Genomic DNA, 16564 nt, shown 5'->3' with positions numbered 1-16564 from the left:
CTCCCAGACTGAGGCGGGGAAGGCTACTGCTGGAACCCCTGAGCCAAGCTGGGCTTCCAGTCTGGAAGAAATTTCTGTCTCCCTTTTCATTTCTGCATGGCTCAGTTCTTGGTGGCCCATGGCTTCCATCAAAATCACAAATCCCAATGTTTTTAAAGATTGATTTATTTATTTTCAGGGTGGGGAGGGGCAGAAGGAGAGAATGAGAATCCTGAGCAGACTCCCCACTAAGCCAGAGCCTCATCCCACGACTCTGAGATCATGACCAGACCCAAAACCAACAGTCAGACCCTTAACTGACTGAGTCACCCAAGCGCCCCAAATCCTTTCTTTTCAACTGACCTCTGATTCACACCCAAGTGTGTGTGATTTCTAAACTCTTATTCTATCCCAAGCCTTTTCGGTCCCCAAGGATGATAAGAGCTAACACGTCCTGTGGGTTTTCTCTGTGCTGGGCGCTGTTCCAATCATCCGTGACTCCTCACAACCATCTGACACAGTGGATGAGGAAAGCGAGGCCCAGAGAGGTGTTAAGTGACTTAACTCACTGTCACACAGCAGATACGCGGTAGAGCCAAGACCTGAACCCGGGGCCGTGCCTGGCTCCAGAGCCCATGAGGTTCACTACTGGCCTCCCGGCTGCCTCAGTGGCTCTGCGTTCAGTCCCTAATTCGCGGTGGCCCTGTGCCCCAGCCCCCGGCGACAAACAGAGCTTCTGGGCCGTCACAGAGCCACTGACAGTCTCGGGGGAGACGAAGGCTTCGATCAACATTTGCGCAGGAAGCCTTTTCCATATTTTGCACTCTTCCCTTGTGGTATATTGCCCATCAGGGCCTAGCCCTGGAAGTGATAATCGTGAGGATGATCACCCCAATTCTGCACGTTGAACAAACCATGTGCAGTCAGTTTGCTCAGAGCCCTCTGACACGTCGGTGCCGTGTTACGGTGGCTCCCGGAGAGCTGGCACGAGCCCCTCAGTGAGGCACAGACCTAGTGAGCTGATGCCCGCCTCTCCCCGCACCCTCTGGCCCCTGACCTGCTCCCACATCCCAGCTGGCTCTGCAGCTCAGGGCCTTGGGGAGCACTGACATCGGGCCAGGCACTAAGTACTCTGTGTGCATGATCTCCCCTAACCCTACAACGACCCTGTGAGAGACCTACTCGTATCCCCGGTTTCCAATCTAAACTTATAAAGGGGGTCACTTTCCCGGGGTCACACAGCCGCTGGTGGATGGGGGAGTCGGGATTCGAACCCAGGCCTACCTGACTCTTCTGGTGGAGCCATGGCGTTCAATCTTTGGCAGATGAAGGCCCTCGTAAGCAGGAGTGCAGACCCCGACCTCGCTCTCGCAGCCCGCCCCCCAGCTCACATGAACTCGGACCCTCCCTCTCTTTGGGGGAACAAGAGGAAAGAAAGGGAGGGCCGGGGAGCTCGGGCCTCACTGGCTTCGTGTGTCGTAGATGTGGAGGAAAGCCCCACGGCACCCTTTGGCGAGACCACGTCCCCGGGCCGCGACAAGTACGCTGCTGCTGAAGGTGAGTGGGCAGGCGGCCGACTCCGTCCTTCACTGAGATGGTGGCGGTGATCCATCCTTGGGCCAGGAGAGAGTCTTAGCCCAACAGAGTCCTCAGTGGTTCATTTATTCCTCCGAACATCCTTCTGTGAGATTCATAAGGTATCCTTAATCTAAAGACGTGGAAACTGAGACTCAGAAAGGTGAAGTGACTTGCCCAAGGTCACACAGCAAGTTAGTGACAATCAGACCTCCCGACTCCCAGCTGAGGGCCCTTACACCACCTCACCCTGCTTCAAGCCTCCAGCAAGCGATGTGCCAGGGAAGGAAACTCATTGTCCCCGCTCAGGGACGAGGGGGGCTGATGTGAAGCTGTCATCACCCCCACGGGCAGCCTTCCAGAAGACCCAGCGGCCGCCAGCCAAGGAAACTTGGAGGCCTGTTGCTTACACATGGGCAGACAGTTCACCCTTCCCCGCGGCACAGGTCAAAGCAGCCCCGCAGCCTCACGGTTAGCTCCGACCCTAGGGATGTAGGCAGGCCCCTGCCCCTCTCGGGTCTCTGTTTCCCCGCTGGGCGGAGAACAGTGGGACAGCGTCATTGTCAGGCCCCAACTGTCATTCTCTGGCTCTCCAGGTCCCCTGCGCAGTCTGGCCACCAATACCCTTTCTTCCTTGAAGGCCTCGGAGACTCTCTTTGGATCCAGGTACGTGGGCTCCCCACCCGAGGCAGGCTATACCACCACCTGCTTTCCCGGAGCGATCCCTGTAACTTACTGAATGACTCGGGACATGCAAGCCTCCCCACCTTCCCGGGCCTCAGTTTCCCCAACTGTCAAACGAGGAGGTTGGAGGAGGCCATCTGTCACAGGCCTTCTGGCCCTGACTTTCAGAGGCGGCCGAGTGGGTGCCGGGGGTGGGGGATGGGATGAGCAGGGATGCCCACGGGGGCAGCTGTGGCCACTCTTCCCCGGTTCCACCCACACAGGCTCAATCTGAACAAGTCTCGGCTGCTGAGTCGAGCAGCCAAGGGCTTCCTGAGCAAGCCACTGACTAAGGCTCCGGAGTCAACCCCGGGGAGCCAGAGCTTCGACTACGTCCCGCTGGTGAGTGCCCCAGACCCCAGGCCTCAGCCCCCAACACTCTCCGAGGGACCTTCCCGTGAGCCTCCTGCCCACCCCTCCCCCTTCACAAAGGGAAGAAGATCTAGACCTTCCTGCCCACGTAGCCAGCAGGGCAAGGGCCCAGGCCCAAGAGTGTTGCTAGAAGCCTGCGCCAGCATCACGAATATTCTTTGCAATCTGCTATCTTTGCTTTAAAAATCCACAGGAATTTTGCATTCTACTCTACCATCTATGTGTGTTTATTTTCCAATACATAAAAATAAGCCTTGAAATAGCTCACAAGTGAGTAAAATTAACACCCCGGGGACATGCACCATGTTTAGCAGGTGGCTCCGCAGACACCCCAGCATGCTGTGGCAGGGTGAGAAGCCTAGGTCTGGAGTGGGTGTCTCTGAACTGAAGAGCAAGCGGGCCTGGCTCCACCACATATGAGGCCCAGCAGGGCTTGGGGATCAGCGGGTGCTGGGAGAGGTGTGAGCTGCACGACACAGCCCCAGTCCCTGTGTGCCCAAGGCATGGTGTCACTTTGAATTTCCAGATATCTTGGGCAGCAGAGCACTGTGCCTGCATTAAATATTTGCTGAGCCAGGCACAGTGCTAGACCCTGGGAGACAACCTTGAACTGGATGAACAGTCCCTGAGCTCATGGCACCAAGTGTCCAGTGGGGCCATGGCCGAGGAAGCAGGCAATCCTGATCCTTGGGCTCTGTGAGAGCAGAGGTCAGGTTTGGTGGGGGAGATGTGGCTGCCGGGGGACACCTACTCCAGGCTTGACGTCAGGGAGGCATGAAGCCTGACTGCCTGAAGAGTGCGACGGTCAGACCAACACCTGAAGGGTGAGGAGTCGTGGCCGGCAGTGTAGAGAGGAGAGAGCTTGGGGGGCAGGGGGCTCAGGGGGGAGAGTCCAGGACCAGCCAGTGCTCTGGAAATCACTGATTCTATGAGAAACTTGAAGTCACTGAACTGACGGCCTCCAAAGAGTGCCATGGTCTGTGCCTTACAAAGACCCCCCAAATGCAGGAGAGAGAAGGAGTGGGAGAGGGGGGCAGGGGAAAAAAGTGGAGGCAGGGACAACAGCGGGCGGCAGCTGGTGGGCAGCAGAGATGGGTAGAAAGTACACCTGTTGGGACTGGAAAACTGATCGATGTGGAGGGAGGTGCAGGGGAGCGAGCCGTCCAGGGTCTGCTGGATGGGAGTGGGCAGCCCCAGTGGCTGAGCAGGGCCCACCTGCACAGGACAAGAGGCAGGTTTGGGGTGAAGATGTTGGGTTGGGCTTGATCGGTCTGCAGTGCCCGTGGGGTAAACGCAGAGATGCTCAGTTGGCCTGGGTCTCCTGCAGATCGCCCAGGCAGGAGGGGCAGGCTGGGGCGGAGGGCATGCCTGGGTGGGCTGTGTGGATTCAGGCTTTTGTATGGCCTGGGGCTCCACAGGCTAAAAGGTTTGAGGCCCACTGAGGGGCTCCCCCACACACAGGTGTCTCTGCAGCTGGCCTCCGGAGCCTTCCTGCTCAACCAAGCCTTCTGCGAGGCCATCCACATCCCCATGGAGAAGCTCAAGTGGACCTCGCCCTTCACCTGCCACCGAGTGCCCCTCACTGCCCGCCAGCCTGAGTCTAAGACCCCAAGTCCCCAGCTGTGCACCAGCCTCTCGGCCCGGCACCCCTCCTGTGACGGCTTCTCCCCGGAGCCTCTGGCAGAGGGCAAGCCGGGCTGGGAACCCAGGGCTGTCATAGAACACACAGGGAAGCTGTGGGCCACGGTGGTGGCGCTGGCGTGGCTGGAGCACAGCTCGGCCTCCTACTTTGTTGAGTGGGAGCTGGTGGCCGCCAAAGCCAACTCGTGGCTGGAGCAGCAGGAGGTGCCCGAGGGCCGCACGCGGGGTACGCTCAAGGCGGCTGCCCGGCAGCTGTTCGTGCTCCTGCGGCACTGGGACGAGAACCTGGAGTTCAATATGCTCTGCTATAACCCGAATTATGTGTAGTGGCAGGGAGGGAGGAGAGGGAGGGGACATTGCAGCCTGGCGGGGGGAGCTTTGGAAGCAGTAGCCAATATACTGGTTGCTAGAAAGAGCCCTGGACTGGCAGTCAGGAGGCCTGAGTTCAATCCCAACTTTGCTACCACCTAGCTGTGCAATTTTAGGCCAGCCCTTACCCCCCCGTCTGGCCCTCAGTCTCCCCACCTGTAAAATTAGTGCGTGAGGTGAAGGAGTTGGACTAGATCTCTAGAAGCTCCAAAGGTTCCTCTCAGCAGGACGTCCAGGCGGCCGAGGGGCGGGGAGAGAGAACATACAGTTTGGACCCAAGTTCTCTCTGGAGGAGGGTCCCGTGGGTAAAGCCCCCCTCAAATAAAAGGGTGGATGAGCAAACCCCAAGACTGCTAGTAACCAGACCTGCGAGCTTGCGTCTGGGCGCAGGAGACCACCTCCACCTGCTGCCTCGTCTCCACCCTGATGGTCCGGCTCCCCGAAACCCCACTTACAAACCAACTGGAGAGCCACCCTTCCCAACATGTTACAGAGTCACTCGGGGGCCTTTGGAAGCCCTTAGTATATTTTAGTTCGCAGACTCTGTTTAAGAAGAGGAGGCGGGGAGGACCGGGAGGGTCGGGGAGACACCCTGCAAGCTGAGATGTTAAAACTAAGCTTCAGTCTGGGCAAAAATAGTCCAAAAAGAAGAGACATGGTCGCAAAGCCGCTGGAGAAACCAGGCAACACCTGAAATAATTTGCCCACTTTCAGGAATTGTGCAAGGCGAACGCTGCTTACTCTGAGGGGCTCAAGCGGCCCCTGCCTCGGCTGCATTCTGGGGTCCTGGGGGGCCTCTTTGCAACAGAACCAGCACCCGGCTGCAGCACATCTGGGGGCAGCCGCTTCAGCTGGGAGGGCAATTTATTCAGAGATGAAGGACCCTTGAATTGTACAGCAGAGAGCCCCTGGGGGCTTCCCTCTCTCAGGCCCTCCTGTAACACCCCCTGGTGACAGGCACAGCCTCAGCTTCCCTGGGGGCTGGCACCCAGCCGTCTCTGCCCTGAAGACTCCTCTGGAAATCCAGCGGCTTGGGACCTCAGTCTGAACCCGCACACCCCCGCTCTCCAAGGCCTTAACGTCTCTTCACCAAGTGGTCCCTTGGGCCCCAGGGCCCTGGCACAAAGCCCCCACAGATGTCGCCCCCCTGCAGGGAGATCTGGAGGTCCCCGCGGTGCAAACTGACCTGTGGAAGGGCTGTGGGCTCTGGCACGCGTCCCAGCCTCACGAAGACTCAAGAAATGCCCGGTCTTCAGCCAGCAGGGACTGAGGGGGAGAGCGGCTCCAGCAGGACGCCCTCCACGTAGAGAAGAGGCAGGCCCGACAGCATGTGATGCCCTGCCCCCCGCACAGCCTGCACCCTGGATGCGGAGCCCTGCCCTGCCCTCCTGCTACCCCGCAAAATCTCCCAGGAGGGGCTCTCTCCACACGGGTCCTGCTCTGAGGCTCCGGGAACCCGGTGATCCATCCCCAAGGGACGGGAAGGGGCCGGAGACTTCATATAAAGTCCTGTCTGCTGCTTGGCTGACTGTTCTGCTTTAGAATCACCCTCTGGGGAGGAACCCAGTGGGGCAGTCACCAGCACCCTGGCCACCACGACCCCAGGCAGGGCAGGATGACAGTCTGGGCTGTTGGCATAAAATCAGCATCACTGGGAGGGATAAGGGTTGTAGGCTGTCTTGCTCAAGGCCTCAAGCAGGTGTGAGGACAGCCTTGGCATCTCCCGACACACCTTCCCGTGCAAAAGTAACACTTCTGCAGCTGTGTAGCCAGTAGCCCAAGCGTCAGGGTAGGGAGAGGGGCGGGTGTGACATCCCCTCCTTGGCCCACCATTAATGGAAGTAGCTGTTGGGCCGAGAGTGGGAACGCCGGGCACTGGTTTGGGCAAGCGGCTTCCCCTTGCTGGGTGCTGGGTGCACTGGAGCTGGGAGGCTTCTAGGCTCAAATATTCCCAGATTCTCTGCCTCTGAGATGTTAACCTCTTAGTGACCATGGACTCGCACTCACTATGTGACCTTGAACCAACTGCTTGTGCTTTCTGGGCCTCTCTCCTCTTACATGATGTGGTCGGACTGGGCCATCCAGCCTCTCAAGTCACCCGATTCTAGGCCTCCACCCTCACTGTGGGCAACGAGCAGGGTCAAGGTGACCCAGCGTGGAACTGGAAGGAGTAACGGAGAACCCAGTGAGGTGGTGGGTGTACAAACCCCCTTCTCCAGGGAATCCCCCCGGATCCTGCTCCAGCCGCAGCTGCTGGAAATCAGGGCAGTTCTGACTGCCCAAGCAAATCGCTGACCTCTGCACCCCCAGCTCCCCTGCCTAGCACCCAAGGGGGGCAGAGGAACAAAAATCTTCATTGATATCAAATAGCCCAAGAGCCCTGGGGGACATCTGGATAAGACGCATTTTTGAAAGACCTTCGGAGGTATCGAGACGACGCGTAGTCTCCGGAAATGGCCTCCAGGATTGCCAAGCCCAGAGCAGAAGGGACTAGCTCTAAGGAGAAGATAAGAACCTTAGGTAATTATCACACGCATTTGAAGCTGAAGTGGTTCCAGAAAGTCTCAAGAAGGGAAGCATTGCTCCTGCAATTGGGATTCACTTGGAATTATCTGGGGGGTTTTTTGTTTGTTTGTTTGTTTGTTTGTTTTGTTTTGTTTTGCTAAACTAGCCTTTGCTCTCTAGGTCATGCAAAAAAACATTTATGCCCTGCCTGGCTGAAGAATCAGGAGAGTACAGGTGCCTAATGGCACTGTCAGCAAAGGCTGGCCCCCAGTGGGAGGAGCACTGGGCAGAGCCGGGGACTTTCAGTGCAGGTCGGGACTCCACCAGTGTGCTGTGTGACCTCTGGCAAGTTGCTTGCTTTCTCTGGGCCCTGTTTCATCTTCTGTAGCATGAGGTTACACCCAATCGGCGTTTCCAACAAGATTCCTCGGTTGCTGTGTGAATTAGCAATTCATGAGAAACTGTCCGGCAGGCAAATATGTTGGGAAACACAAGGAAAACAGATTTCTTTAGGTCAAGACGGACTCAGAGGCATGAATATGTAAATATGTATTGTCAGCCTCCAATGAGGTGATTCAGAAGGTTGCTTCTCCCCGCCCCCCCGCCTCCCCTTCCCCCCTCCCCGCCCCCCCCCCACCCCCGCCCATCTTTCAGTTGGGAAAACACTGGTCTAGATTTCCCTTAGGGATCTTCTCAGGCGCTGATGCTCAAAAAGCCTTCTTTATGGAGAGCCTCCTGGATGCCGGGCACAGGGGGGCAGCATGGTGACCAGGCTGGTGTTCCTGTCCTTTTGGAGCTGGGTGAGCAGCACCTGAAGAATGTCTGCTCCATGAACCGTCCCCCCACTCCTGGGCAGAGGGGCGGGTATGCCTTGACCTGCCACATCCCCGACCCAGGGTCCTGCCGTGTGTAGGTGTGGCCTCAGCCTGTGCTGTCTGGCCGTGGTTTGCACTAGAGGCCAGCCCCTGAGCTGTCTGACACTGGGGGCGTGCTAGAGCTGCACGAGGGACGAGGACGGGGACAGGGACGGTGAGGCCGAAATGGAGGCAGCGTGGGAGCCTGGCTGGAGGGCCTGTGGTGGGGAGTCCCTGCCCCAAAGTGTCCCAAGGGCCCAGCCCCCTGGCCACACACAGGGCAGAGTCCTCCCTCCGGGCCCCCGCGGCTGAGATCAACTCCAGATCCGGGAAAAACTGGGCCCCACACATAGGCTGGCTTGCCCTGGATTTGAAAATAAGCTTCAGCTTCCGGCTAGCCATCCTTCCCCGGCCTGTGGACAGAGGACATCCACCGTCCTCTGGTGCTGTGATGGATGAATGGGGTACCTGCTTGGGGGGTGGGGGAGTGGTAGCCGGGGTTCATCTGCTCTCTAGGAGGGGGACCTTCTGGCCGGGGACCCCTAGTGAGAGGAAGTGGGGAAAGAGGTCTCCCCTTGATCTGTGTGCAGCCAGGCCTGGCGACCGGCCTCCCCACTCACCTGCCCCACTAGAACCCGGTGACCCAAGCACCTGCTGTCGCGGGATGCAAATGCTGCTTTTCATTACTTGCGGATTGCAGCCTCTCCGAGTGGTCCCCAGACACGAATGCATTCTGCACCCTAGTGCCCTGGGAAAGGAGAGAGAAGAGCATTGCTACACCAGCGACGGCTTGCGTGTTCACTGCCATTGGCATTTGAGAGATTTTTTTTCCATCAATCTAGCAAGGACTAGGGAAATCAAGCCCCCCCGCCCCCCATGGGCGCATTCCTCAGCTGGAGCATGCTCCACAGCGCCAGAACAAAAATAACCAGGGCAGGGGCGTGTGTGGCATTTTGCAGCTGGATAATCTGATCTGCAGAGAAGCATCCTAAGGTCAGGAGCTTGGCAGCAGCTCCCAGCCAGGCTCCCAACCCCCTATAATGGAGCTCCCTGACCTGCGCCTTCACCCAGGGCCCTCCCCCTGGCCTGTTGGCCTTGACCTCTGAATGGCACCACCTGACAAAGTGGGGTTCCTTCTGTTCATGCTGCAAACCTCCTCGGCTTGGAGCCAGCTGTCTTGAGCTTACAGCCGCTTCCTAAGGCAAAGCGCCTCGCCTCAATGTGGTCGAATGTGGCGACACTCGTGGTGTAGTTTCACTATTTGCCCAGGTGGCTTTGGCTCAAGTGGCATGGCCGGTGCTTGTCCCCCTCGGAGCCTTAAGTGCCTACAACGTGCCGCCTATCCCCTTGCCTGCTCACCTGTGATGTCCCCACAGTGCCTGTGACACTTCTTGTTCTTAGAACACCCGTCGCCTTTTTCCAGCAGCCACTCGTGCAGAACACTGTGGAAGTCCTGGATGCCAGTCATCTTCTAACCCTAATAACTAGCAAACCACGCCCTGGGGCTGTATGACCATGTCTGTTTTCAAAGGAATGGCTTCTTTGTAATTGGTGGCTACTGCTCTCTTAGAGGCGTTTAGCTCATAAGAACGAATGAACCTGATAATACCACAAAATTATACTTGCGTCTGCTCTTTTGTTCTCAAAACCAATACTTGGCTCTCAAGCTAGTGCTTCAGTGATCTGTTTGCCTTGCTGTATGGTCACATCTGTCTTGGTTCGGGATCACCCCTCGGGTGACCAATCGTCCCTGTTTGCCAGGGACTGCGGTGCGGGGCGGTCTCAGGATGTGGGACCTTGACTCTTAAAATTGGAACACTCTCAGGAAAATCGGAGCAAGTTGGTCGTGGAAGAGCCCCCCCCTCTCTCAGAAGCAGAGCTTGAGATAAGGATTCAGTGCAAAGAGTGTATTTGGGTGATTCCAGGAAACAGCCTTAGGTAAGTGAGGAAGTAAAATAGCAACGCAGAGGACACCATAGTGGGAATGTTATAAGCAGGTTACTGCTAGGAGTGCGGACTTTCATCCCACTGGAAACCAGAGGAGATGCATATATCCAAGCTCATGGAGAAGGAATGAGGTGTGTGTTCCAGCTGCACTCAGTCACTCGTGGAGGGTCACTCCTAAGAAACAGCATTCGCTCCTGGGCACTTCTGGCCCGCCACAGGTGCCCCAGCTGGGCTCACTTCTGCAGCTAGAGAAAGCCACCAGTCAAAGAAGTACAGGTATTGGCAGGTGTCCAGCCCACGTGCACCAGGGACCGAACCAGCTGTGGGGGTACAGCCTGCCACCATGGCTCTGCACAGCTGCCTCCCATACTTCAGGTTTCCCTCCGAAGCAATCAGTGGTCACAAAATATATTTATTTGGAAATCATCACCAGCTGCCATTTTGTCTCAGAACCCACACAAACTGCCCCCAAAAGCAAACCTAAGTCATTTGGAAATCTTTTAGTGGCTTACCTTATTTTGCTTACTTCGGTCGTCCCTATGCAGCCTTCAGGGAGAACAGGTGACTAGACGGGAATTCCCAGTAGGCCAAAAACATTGCTGTGATGTGCTAACAGCCCCTAATAGGAACCATTTGGAGAGCCAACAGGCTGAGACCAACAAGGCCAACAGAAATATTGCTCTCGGGCATGGTCCTCGCAGATGACTTTCAGCTGGGTCACAGGCCATTGCTGAGACAATGAGCCCTTTCTCTGACCTGCCACCACGACTCTAGGCTGCTGGGGGACCTGAAGGCCCTTTAGCACCTCACTGACCTATAAGCAGGCCTGCCCTCCAACTTTAGAAGAAAACTGCTTCTTTGTTTTCTCCAGTTGTACACTGTGTAAAAGCCAGTTTGTGTGTGTACCTGTGTGTGTGTGTGTCCTGCTGGGGCAGCAATAAGGGTCTCCTAGCCCCTCCGGAGCTATGCAAAGCATACTCAGGAAAGCAAGACTTAGGACCGGTAGCTTCTCTCCAGGAACTCTGTGGAAGGAGAGAATGAAGGGAGACCAGGGGTTCAGGTCTCTGGGTCTCCTAGGTCCTCTTGTCGTGTGGTTGCCAGTTTCCTCCAAGGCACTACTGCCTCCTGGGAAACCGGAGCTCCCTTAGGCTTAATTCATCTTTATCCATGTCTGAAATGGGGAGAAAAGAGTATGTTGAGTCCTAGCCTCCTAGCCTAGCTCTGCCCAGCTGTCTCATCCTGTCACCCAGCAGCAGCTACCCTCCTTCTCATCTGAGCATCACTCAGAATCTCCCAATCATGAATCCCTCCTGGAAGCATCCAGACCACCCACTCGAAGTCTAGCCACCCCCAGATCCAGGGTTTCGAGAAAGAAAGGGACACATCCTCTTTGATATAATGAGACACAGGTCACCTGTTGGGAGAAGGTCCTCTCCTAGCCCGGATCCTCAGGGCTCCTGAACTTCCCGTAAGATCCGGGATGGGTGCGGGGAGTTGTCTACGATGGCTCCCTCAGCCCCTCCAAGCGGAGCTGACCACCGTCTACACTACCCTCAAGCTCTAAGACCTTGCAGGTCGCAGATATGGGCCCTCCCAGACGCTGGCCCAGGTCCCGCCAATTCTTCCCTCCTGGCTTAGAGTCTGGGGCGGCCACAGAGCGGGAACCCCCAGGGGCGCAGAGCCCGCGGTGCTGTTCTGGGGCCTCCCAGCAGAGGGCGCTGCGGGCATGCACTGCCTTCCAGGCCTGGGCCTGCAGAGACATTTGGGAGGGGAGCGCAGCGGCAGGGATGAAGGGAGGCTTCAGAAGCTATTCCTGTCCCCTGTCAACAGCCTTTTTTCCCTGCTAAAAATGGGTGATTCGTGATGGCTAGGAAGCCCACTGAAAGGCGGTGCCGGTCACGTAGTCACCCGTGAGTCCGGGCACTGGGCTAGCTCCCCTGGAAAGGAAAGGAGCTGACTACTGGGGCCTCCCCTGCCCTGCCCACTTCTCCTCCTAGCCACCCTATTAGCACCCCCTCCTTCTCCAGACTCGGGGAGAGCCCACCTCCTTCAGGAAGCCTTCCCAGGCCTCCTCCTGGCAGCGGCTTCTTCCGGGACACTTACTAGTGTACACACGCACGCGGGTCTCTCTCCATCGGCCTGGGAGCTCCCAACCGTACTTGCTGGTGTCTCCCAGGACAGGACTGTGCAGCCCTCATCAGACGGGAGGCTCTTCAGGGGCACAGATCTTATCTCCTCTGTCTGACCAGGGGTTTTCCAAATAGGGCTCTGTCTCCTCCATCAGACTGTGCACTCTCTGAGACGACCCTTGTGCAGCTCCAATGGCACCTGCCTTAGGATTCTGTGGGCACCCAACAATCGGTCTGAAGACAGCGCTCCCCCCTGCTCCCCCGCAGGGAGATCTGAGATGCCCCCCAAATCCCACGAGCTCTGCGCCCTGGGCAGGAGAAAGATGGGTTTGTATCAGAGGAAAGATTGCCACTCCGGGAAAGAACAGAAAGCGAGCAGGTGAGACTCGAGAGGGATTGAAGACACCAGACGCCCCCCCCCCCCCCCGTTTGCTCCACACGCTGGCCCTGCCTCTGCAGGTCTCCCACTCTGTGTGTGCTGTCACCCAGGATGTGGCCCTCGTCACAGCACCTCGCTGCAAGCAAGTGCAGTCCATTCAAGAACTGTGGCTGGCGCCGCCTGGTGACTCCAGACCGAGTCCACAGGATGCAAGAGCCTCCATCTGGGCCGCTGGGCTAGGGCTGCGCACACAGCAAAGGACCACTGGCCAGGAAACACAGGGTCTCCTGTTCTGGATGCTGGAAGTCCAAGATCAAGGTGTGGGCAGGGTTGGTTCCTCTGCGCACTGCAAGGAAAGGGTCTGTTCCAGGGCCCTCTCCCAGCTGCTGGGGCTTCCTTGGCTTGGGCAGCAGACCCCAGTCTTCACGTGGCCTTTGTGCTGGGACACGAATGTCTCCAAATTCCCTCTTTTTACAAGGACCCCAGTCCTATCAGGATCAGGGACCATCATGATGATCTCATTTTAACTTGATTTTCACTGGAAAGATCCTAACTCCAAATATGGTCACATTCTAAGTGTTAGGGGTTAAGAGTTCAACATATGGGGGCACCTGGGTGACTCAGTAGTTGAGCCTCTGCTTTTGACTTCAGGTCGTGATCCCCGGGTCCTGGGATTGAGTCCCACATCAGGATCCCCGCAGGGAGCCGCTCCTCCCTCTGCTTGTGTCCCCTCGCTCTGTGTCTTTCATGAATAAATAAATAATTTTTGAAAAGGTTCAACATATGATTTGGGGGAGCAGGGAGCACAACTACACCCGTAATGCTACACTCATGGGGCCGATGTTCTAGTGGAGAGAAACAGATGAGAAACACAAAAGCAAGGAGATACACATTAAGGCAAAAGGTGGCAAGGCAGAAAAATGCAATATTAAGGAAAACGGAGCGTCAGGGTGGGGAGGATGCTACTCTGACAGGTGACAGAGGAGCAGGGACTGGATTCCAAGTGTCCCCTCAAACAAGCAGTTCATTTCCTTGCCACGTTTTCTCTGCCAAGTTGGATGTTTACCAAGAGCTCAGTGTGTGGCCCGCCTCCCCCAGGAAGCCTTCCCTGACCTGTACCCCCAGGGCAGACTGGATGTCTCCCACAGTTCTTTGTACTCCAGGTAATGGCTGTTACTAGCATTTGTAGGTGGCATTTGAGGGCCACGCATCTCCTCCATCAGACTATAAGCAATCTGAGAGCAGAGACCAGGCTTCTGAAGTGCCTGAAACTGCCCTGATGCTCATTAAATGTAGGCTGAAGTGCACACCTAGAAGGTGAGCCAAACCTCCTTTTTCTTTAATAAAAAATAATCAGGAGTTATAAGTTGGGGAGTCAGACATGATTCTAAGGTCTTTCCATTGATGCATCATCACTGGCTCCTCACAACTCTATCAAGTAGCCTTCTGGTGTTTCAGATGAGAAAACCCAAATTCAGAGACATTAATTAATCTGCTCAAGGTCGCCCAGCTAGAAACTGGTGGGATCCAAACCCACCTGCACCCAACCCTAGGGCCAGGTCTCTCTTGGAGACACTGCCCCACTGGTTCACTCTCTGCATCTCCTGTGTGCCAGCTCCCACCAGGCCAGGGCACCTGGGCCACGCTGGGGTCGGGCGGGGAGCATTCCATACCAAGCTTTTCATTTCCTCCCTCTCTGCCAGGTTCAGCTCCCCAGAGGGTAGTGGAGAACCAGGAGGCTCAGGGCACAGGAGAAAATGTGTAACAAATACTTCCCCTGGGGCCAGAGAGCTTTGCCTTTTCTCTGCTGTTTGTCCCCATCACCCCCTCTACTCCTGCCCAAGGAAAGGAAGCAGCTGGGCCCTGGCCCACAGGACAAAGGTCCCAGCTGCTCCTCCTACTGTGGACAGTCCCAGGCTGTCAGAGCCAGAAAGGTGCCCAGAAACCTCTGAATGTCCTCCCTGCCCATTCTACAGATGGAGATACTGAGGCCCAAAGAGTGATGTGGCCTGGACCAAGGTCACTCAGGTCCCCCAGGCCCACCCTTGTTGGGTCTAAAGATACTACGTTACAGCTTACCTGTTACAGGTAAGGTCTTTGGAAAGACCCCTGTGAACACAGGTGTGTGGGTGAGGGTGCTGCCCACAAGCTAGGCACTTAGGTAGTGAAGTCAGGTCCTAGGGGAGCAGAGAGAGCACGAGGTGACGGGCAGCAAGAGCTAGAAAGAAGGCTGGGGTACACGGAAAATGAATCTTGCTCCCCACTTTGTAGTAAAACCCAGCCGCCTTGATGCTGAAATAAGGAGACAGGGCAGGCACCATCCACATCCCACAATGGTCCTGGTCATTCCAGGCTCACAGACTCTTGGGCCTCAGTTTCCCCATTTGGGGGAATGAGGGAAGAGGGCTGGATAACTCCCAGATGGTGACTTCACCATCCTGGTTCCAGACTTCACAACATTCCAGGATGCGAGGGCAGTGGGGAGGTGAGCTCTCCTGGAGACAAGGCCTCTTCCCTTGGGCCACAAAGCCCCTGCCTGCATGCAGGTGGCAGCGTCCCGCACGGCCACTGCTGGTCCAGGGGTGGAGCGATGCGCTCAAGGAGCCTGAGGAATCTGCAGAGCCATCACCACCCACCCCACAGATCCACTGGATGCAGTTCCAGAAGGCTCCGAGGCCACCACAACACTGTGCATTGGAGGCCTGATGAAATTACAGCCACCATCAATGCCAGGTTTGGCCCTGAGGAGTGGAAAAAGGGTGACTTTCTGGGCTGGACCTCTGCATCCAGCGGCGGCCTGTCACTGGCGGGGGGCAGTCACTTCGCCTCTCGGAGCCCAGGGAGCCCATCTGGAAAATCACCATCCGTCCCTGAGTGAAGTTCACAGAAGAAATGGGCTGCGCCCCGTGTGGCCCAGAGGGGGACCCATGGGGCTGCTGGGCTGCCTGCCTGAAGTCAGCTGGGGGGTAGGGGGGTCCCGGCAGGGGGCACATTCCCTGGGGTTTCTGAAGCTGCCAGGAGAGAACTTCCAGGGTGACACCAACCTGGCCTGGGAGTGGACGGACAGTGCACCCACAGCCCCAGTAATGAAATTAAATGAATTCCTGTCCCCAAGGCCGCAAGGCGGCCGCCCGCCGGGGTGGAGGGTGGAGGGTGGTCCCGGCCCGGAGCTCGGAGGGCAGGAGCCGGCCCGCCAGCGCCCCCTCCCGGCCGCCTGCGCCTCCCCAGCCGCGTGGGGCCCCCGGCGTCCGCGGCTCGCTCGCCCACCCCGGCCTCTGCGGCTCTCTCCGGGGCGCCCAGCGGGGCCTCTCCCAGCCCGTCCTCCCCGCTCCCCTCCCCGCCCCCGCGCGCCCTGCCTCCAAACCCCGCGAAGCCACATCTGTCCTTAACCCAAAATCCTGCCAATTAAACCGCTCCCTCCGGCTCCGGCGGCTGCTGCTGACGTCGGGAGGAGCGAGCGAGGCGAGGCCGCCGCCTACGCGGGGGGAGGGGGGGAGGCGACGGCCCCCTCCCGGGGCCCCGCGGTCGTCCGTCTGTCCGCCCACCGCCAGGCGAGCGCGCGAGGCCCCAGAGCCGGGCGTCCAAAACTCACTCGCGCTCGGGGTCCCCCACCCGCTCCAAGACCCCCACCTGGGTCCCCTCCCCCTCGGGGTCCCCCACCCGCTCCAAGACCCCACCTGGGTCCCCTCCCCCTCGGGGTGCCCCACCCGCTCCAAGACCCCACCTGGGTCCCCTCCCCCTCGGGGTCCCCCGCCCGCTCCAAGACCCCCACCTGGGTCCCCTCCCCCTCCCGGTCCCCCACCCGCTCCAAGACCCCACCTGGGTCCCCTCCCCCTCGCGGTCCCCCACCCTCTCCAAGACCCCACCTGGGTCCCCTTCCCCTCGGGGTCCCCCGCCCGCTCCCAGACTCGGCATCGCGCTCCAGGCCACAGCTCCGGGACCCCGGCCGCTCCCCGCGCCCGCACCCCGCGGTCACTCGCTCTCCCCGCGCCCTCCGCGCGCTGGGGCCTCGGTTTCCCCGCTCCGAGCCGCGCCGGCTCCGCTGCCGGGAGGGCGCCGCCGCCGTGGGAACCGGGAGGGGGCACATTAAG

At 58.1% G+C, this 16564-nt stretch overlaps 1 protein-coding gene and 1 long non-coding RNA gene across 5 annotated transcripts in view; one reads left to right on the top strand and one right to left on the bottom strand.

Moving 5' to 3' along the window:
- VWA5B1 (von Willebrand factor A domain containing 5B1) overlaps positions 1-7710 on the top strand; it is a 50987-nt gene extending 43277 nt beyond the window's left edge. For 2 of the 4 annotated variants that reach the window (XM_072828038.1, XM_072828036.1), the window contains 4 exons: positions 1462-1536; positions 2151-2220; positions 2502-2619; positions 4111-7709. In XM_072828038.1, coding sequence (XP_072684139.1) covers positions 1462-1536; positions 2151-2220; positions 2502-2619; positions 4111-4617 — 770 coding nt within the window. In that variant the 3' untranslated portion in view covers positions 4618-7709. Of the gene's footprint in view, positions 1-1461; positions 1537-2150; positions 2221-2501; positions 2620-2709; positions 2858-4110 lie in introns of those variants that run through there. The other 2 variants (XM_072828037.1, XM_072828039.1) reach the window with 2 other exon arrangements.
- LOC140634287 (uncharacterized) overlaps positions 148-16564 on the bottom strand; it is a 113484-nt gene continuing 97067 nt past the window's right edge. Inside the window, exons 5-8 of the long non-coding RNA XR_012031800.1 lie at positions 10872-10987; positions 8639-8766; positions 5846-7625; positions 148-1687 (exon numbers count right to left, since the gene is read on the bottom strand). This is a non-coding gene — a long non-coding RNA (uncharacterized lncRNA). The remainder of the gene's footprint in view (positions 1688-5845; positions 7626-8638; positions 8767-10871; positions 10988-16564) is intronic.

This window comes from Canis lupus, chromosome 5 (assembly GCF_048164855.1).
Source record: "Canis lupus baileyi chromosome 5, mCanLup2.hap1, whole genome shotgun sequence".
NCBI classification, from domain to species: domain Eukaryota; kingdom Metazoa; phylum Chordata; class Mammalia; order Carnivora; family Canidae; genus Canis; species Canis lupus.
Note: the sequence above shows the minus strand (reverse complement) of the source record. Positions and strands in the feature narration are given on the sequence as shown.